We start from the raw sequence: 5,963 nt of genomic DNA, 5'->3' as shown, positions 1-5,963 counted from the left end.
ATACTGCACTGAAACAGATGAGGGAAAGAATAATTTAAAAGCAATGTATGATAGGGTATTATGGTTATCACAAGAGTCCACAATTAAGGTTGCACAGTGGAATGTACGTGGGGTGGTGGGAGAGGTGCGGGGGGATTGTGTATCAGGGAGGGAGTTTTTCTTTTACTTTTCAAAGAGAGAAGCGAACTGGACGGTGGGGGTGGGTGTTGGGGAGGGCTGGGCGGGGAGAAAAGTGCAGCAATGAATGAATGGAATTCCAAAATCTCTGTAAATGTTCATCAAAATTATTAAAATTAAAAAAAGAAGAATCCAGGCCTCTACAAATTATGCTTTTGCTATTATTGTTATGTACCATCTAGCTGCAACCAACACACAGCTGAACTTCCAATGGGTTTTCAGTGGCTAAAAATCACACAGAAGGAGACTGTTCACAGGAGGGGAAAAAATGCTCTTGTGTTAAATCACTTCATTGTAATTTGCTATAGCCTATTAAATGCAACTAACACATAATCTAACCAACCAAATGCTAAACATTGTATTATTATTACTTAACATTACATTTGCTAGAATTCAGATAATTCAACGACCATTCACAACAGGTGACACAACATGGACAATTATATTTTGGTTTTCTTCTCAGGATGAAAACTTTCACTTTCCTTTCCCTGTATATAAGCAGATGAATTCATCACTCTTACTACTGACAAATACTGAGCAAGTAGAAATGGCAGCTGCCCTGCAATAAAGAGCTGAAGTAGGAAGTGACATCTACATTCTTATTACTAAATGGCTATTAGATATTAAAGAAATAAAATGATATGATTTATGCACAATATCTAGGGTACTACATGACACAAAGGCAGGAAATGCAAACGATAGCAGTAACTTTTCTATTAGTTGTAAAACTTTATCCCAAAAAGTTCATGGTTCTTTCTAGATGATTAGAATTTCATTGATCTGATTATTTTGCTTACTCCATCAAACAACTGGTAACTAGTTGCTACCCTGAGTTGGAAATGATGGCAAATAAGAACAACAAATCAATTGCTGTCAAATCAATTTCAACTCATGGTAACCCCCTGACTACAGAGGAGAAGTGCTCTATTAAGTTTTTATGATTGTGACATTTTGGAAGCATATTGCCAGGGCTTTCTTCCAACTCACTTCAGGGTACTTTTTATAGTTGGCATTAATTTGCAAGGCTTACCTATCAAGGTGTGACATAACTGTTTTGGAAATGTTGGCACCTGCTTCTTGCAATATTCGGATGATCTCAAATGGTGAACTTGGATTCCTTCCAGGATGAATAATAACAGGACAGCCAAGCTGGGCCTGGGCTTGAGCGGTTGCTTGAAGAACTTTTCTTTCACTTTCAGTCAAAGGCCAGGAACAACCAATTTCTCCAATAACACCACATTTAACATTGGTTCCATCAGCTCCATGGAGGATTTCATTAATAAGGACATCGGTGAGCTAAGGAAGGAATAGTAAGACATATCTTACAAACAATAGAGACTATCAATTTAAATGCACCATAACATGGGTGTATATTTGTTTTGATTTTTTTCATAGAAAAGTATTAAAAACTCACTCAATAACAGCCAGTGAAAATTGATTATTTTTCATTGGCTAGCAAATTTTCAAATTTAACAAGTAATTTTAAATAAAAGATTAAGGAGAAATTAATGGATTCTGGAAGTTATAAATTAAAATAAAAAATTACATAATGAAAATAAAAATCATTCAAATTGAGTAAACCATTAGTGAATATTTTGATCAGAGTCTCTATAGAAAACTCTCTGTTCAAAAGGGAGGAAAGGCAGAACACAATTTCAAATTCTTGTAGAGTCCAGATGTTTAAGAACTGATGAGGCTGAATGAACCCTGACAGAGTCTTTAAATCTTAAAACAAAAATATCCCCTGATGCTGTCTTTAAACCAAACAATAGTTTGTTTAACTAGTAAAAACATCTGCCTTAATTATGCTCTTTTAAGAACTATCTTTATGGGATTAAAGTGACAGTAGCACCTTGATATATTAGATAGATACCATATAGGGTAGTAAGTCTATGTCAAACTTGTTGTTATGTGCCGTCGAGTCATTTGCGACACATAGCGACCCTATGTACAACAGCCCTAAACCCTGCTCTATCCTGTGCCAATCGCATTGCCTCTGACACACCCATCCCGATTACCCCAGTCACTGAATCAATCCACCTCATAGAGGGTCTTCCCTTCCTGCGCTGTCCCTCCACTCTACCAAGCCTGATGTCTCTCTCCAAGGACCTGTTTCTCCTTACAACATGTCCAAAGTATGTCAGATGAAGCCCCAGAATCCTTGCCTCCAAGGAGTAGACTGGTTTAACCCTCTCCAGGATGAATCTGTTTGTTTTCTTGGCAGTCCATGGTACATTCAATAGGAAAATAAGCTCAGAAAGGTAAGGTGTGAAAATGGATACAATCAATTATGTTCTTTTTATATCACTTAATTCTATATGTATAAACAGTTGAACTGGTGCCAGTTTTGGTATACATATTAAAAACAACAGTAAAATATAAAACATGCAGAGTGCGGGGAAAAAAACCCTTAAGATCTAACTTGAGGGCTATCTAAAACATTAATACTGCCATAAGTGTCAGTTTATGCCATTTGTATCATTAATTTAATATGTTTTACTTATCTTGTCTTTGCCATATACAGCATAGAAAACTAACAGCACACAATATAAACATTTGGTTCATATGTATATTTACTGCGAAGAGAGGTCAGAAGGATGTATAATCCCTAATTTTTGTATAGTTTTAAAATAACAAAAATGTACCAAAAAAAGTTGAAATATTGTAATGAATTATTTTAATTAAATTATTATTTTAATTAATAACTTTAAAAATGCAGATAAAGTTTCAAAATACCAACTATTACAAATTATTTCATTGATCTTATGCAAAAACTGCAGCTGATATTTTATGCCTAATAAAGAGCAATTGAATATATATAATACCTACAGTATTTACACACACACACACACACACACACACACACACACACACAAGGATTAGATACATGTATATTGTTGTTATGTACTATCAAGTTCTAACTGACTCAGAGGTGACACTGCAGTGGGTTTCACAGTAAATCATACAAGAGGAAATTGCTCACTTGTCTCCCATGAATTGGCTGTTGGATTCAAACATGCATGCCTATAGGTTGGCAGTGCAACTCCTTATAATCAAGCCACCATAGTTTCCAAACATATATATATATGTGTGTGTGTGTGTGTGTCACACATATACATATAGAGGTATGCATGTATAAAGATATAGATAGACATAAGCATGTATAGAAAGAAAACATATACAGATTAAAAACAAGCTTTGGAGCTTAATCTTTTTTTTTTTAATTCTATCTTTTGCCCCTAAAAACTTACTTTCTCAATCCCACACTCCTGCTTAATTTAATATTGTGACAAAACAGAGGAATAGAGTTTCTTCTACCCTCCTGTTTTGTAAAGGGAGAAGGAAATATATTCACAAATGTGCCAAGTCTATGCTTGCCAAATTTCACCCTACAGTGAATTTTTATTGCTGGTTATTATAAAATCTAGGGGGGGAAATGGTGTTGCATAATTGAAGCTTATAATGGAAAACAGAGGTTTATAAACAGACGGTGGTGCCACTCCTGCACTCTGGTAGAAATACATACAGATGTAAGTTGAGTTTTTGGGTGGTCACTGCATTAAGCAAGATCTTGTTCCTTACATTTCTTCCTTTATAAAACATGACCAATCTGGATCCCAGTTGACATCTTTGCTCACTAGCAAATTTATAAAACATGTCTAGCTACCCCTATGCCAATGACATCTGCAAATGTAGATGAAATCAAGAAATAATGTAAGTTCTGAAAGTCCAGATAATCTGAATTTATACATTAAATATTAAAAACCCCACTTGCTGTCAAAAAAACTCATGACTCATTGGAGACCCCATCTGAGTCACAGCTGAGCTGTGCTCCACTGGGCTGGTCTTTCAGAAATAGATCCCTATGCCATTCTTCTGATGCATGTGTGTCTGGATGGATTCGGACATCTGGTCTTTCAGCTACTAGCCTAGCAATTTAACAATGAGTACCCCTCAGAGATTAATTTATTTGTGAGAGAATGGAGGTCTTCTTACCTGCTCTACTGACATTGCTCTGGTCTCTGAAGAGTGTGTTGCATCCACATAAAACCCAGCTCCAGTGATGATGTGGACACCAGTCTCTTGAGATAACCACTTCAACGTCTGCACATCCCGGCTGATTCCAGTAGTTGTGTTCTCCACTACAGTCCCTCCACCTTTGGCCTTAAAATACAACAGTTCTTCCTTTATGGCTTCCAACTCCTGGTTCAACTGAAGATTCTCTTTGAGGGAATAAGGGTTTTGCTGAATCCAAAATAGATTTTTCATCAGAATAGCTTCCTTAGATATAGCTTCATGGCATGGTAGAGGAGGGCAGTAAAAGCTGTCAAAGGTCATTGTCAAGTGTTCATGGGTGAGGGTGCGGCCCAGTTTGCTTGGATCCACAAGGCCCAGTACAGTCTGTACGTTGCCACTTAAGGAGGACATGTCTGATGGGTACCAGGAGGTACTCTAATAAAATAGCTGTTTCCTGGAAAAAAAGAGAAAAACATAATCAGATCAATTGAGCAGACACAAAAATCCTATCCATGGGTAATATGAGGCTGTGAACATATACTTGCACAAGAAAGACAATGAATGGTATTAGAAATATGATCTCACTTATCATTTTGCCACAGTCAGAATCTAGATTCTGTCCCTTGCAACTTGTTGAAGTTGTTGGCAGTTCCAGAAATCCCGTGTGGTGTAAGAATCTCCACCTCCACACCCTCTAGTGGGACTCTGATGGATTTAATCTCAACCTCTTGATTGGAAATACGTCTTGATACTCAGCTCATATTTTTCTTTCACTTATCTTTCTTTTATTAGTCATAGCTCAGCTTTCTTGGATAAAATAATAATTTTACTTGAAAAAACAAAAACAAAACACCAACTACCACTAAAACTGTAATCAATCATTTACATCAGAACTAGCTCACTATTAGAATTATTTTATTTGCCTTGTCCAGCTAAATTAAATGTACTGGAGCTAATCATTCTACTATTCATTCACCTTTGAAGTGAACATTGTTCTGCAGACGACCTACTACAGGCCAGAAATCAGAGACACAAAGGAAAATACGACAAAGCCCTTGTGACCAGAATGATTTTATCGATTTTACCCAACACAACACCTGGGTGGGGGGTGGAGAGAACATTTAAATAATGAAGAAACAAAACCAAAATACTTCACCACTCTAAATATTTCATTTCTTCTGTAACATAGATCGGTGAGAAACAATGAATATTCCGGTGATTGCCAAAAGTACAAACAAATCCGTTTTAGATTAGAAACCAACAAGCTCCTTGGAAATATGAATGACTAGAGTTCAACTAACCTACTCTGGGCACTTCATAAACAAACAGAAAAACAAATAAACACAACTATTGTTAGAAAAGGACATGATATTTGGTAGAGAGTCTGGGACAATGAAGGATATCTTCAGTCAGATGGACTGACACAATAGCACAAGAAGGGACACCAACATACCAACAATCATGAAGATGGCATAGGGCCAGGCTATGTTTGTTATGTCACATGAAAAGTTCACATAAACAAGAATCAATTCAATGGTAACTAACAACAAAAAAGTTTACACTGTTAGAAATATACTTTAAAAACACTTATTGTTCGAAATGGCTTTCCTACTTCTTGACATTCACTTTGCCATGTGGGTAGGTGGGAGTACATGAATAGTGCATGTTAGTCTATCTACAAGGAGAGTGGCTAGTCTTGACATTCAGATTCAGCAGCAGGTTTTAGGAATCTCATCATCAAGAAGCAGCAGAGAATAGAGAATGCGAGT

At 36.5% G+C, this 5,963-nt stretch overlaps 1 protein-coding gene across 2 annotated transcripts in view; it reads right to left on the bottom strand.

The window, feature by feature from the left end:
* The window catches only part of PTER (phosphotriesterase related), an 86,310-nt gene extending 81,705 nt beyond the window's left edge, over window positions 1-4,605 (bottom strand). For both annotated transcript variants that reach the window (XM_006894292.1, XM_006894293.1), the window contains exons 1-2: window positions 4,174-4,605; window positions 1,208-1,473 (exon numbers count right to left, since the gene is read on the bottom strand). In XM_006894292.1, the coding sequence (XP_006894354.1) occupies window positions 1,208-1,473; window positions 4,174-4,605 (698 nt within the window). The remainder of the gene's footprint in view (window positions 1-1,207; window positions 1,474-4,173) is intronic.
* Between the last annotated feature and the right edge of the window lie 1,358 nt (window positions 4,606-5,963).

This window comes from Elephantulus edwardii, unplaced genomic scaffold (genome assembly GCF_000299155.1).
Source record: "Elephantulus edwardii isolate Elephantulus edwardi_28Jun2011 unplaced genomic scaffold, EleEdw1.0 scaffold00139, whole genome shotgun sequence".
Lineage (NCBI taxonomy): Eukaryota > Metazoa > Chordata > Mammalia > Macroscelidea > Macroscelididae > Elephantulus > Elephantulus edwardii.
This window is presented reverse-complemented; position numbering and strand designations above follow the sequence as displayed.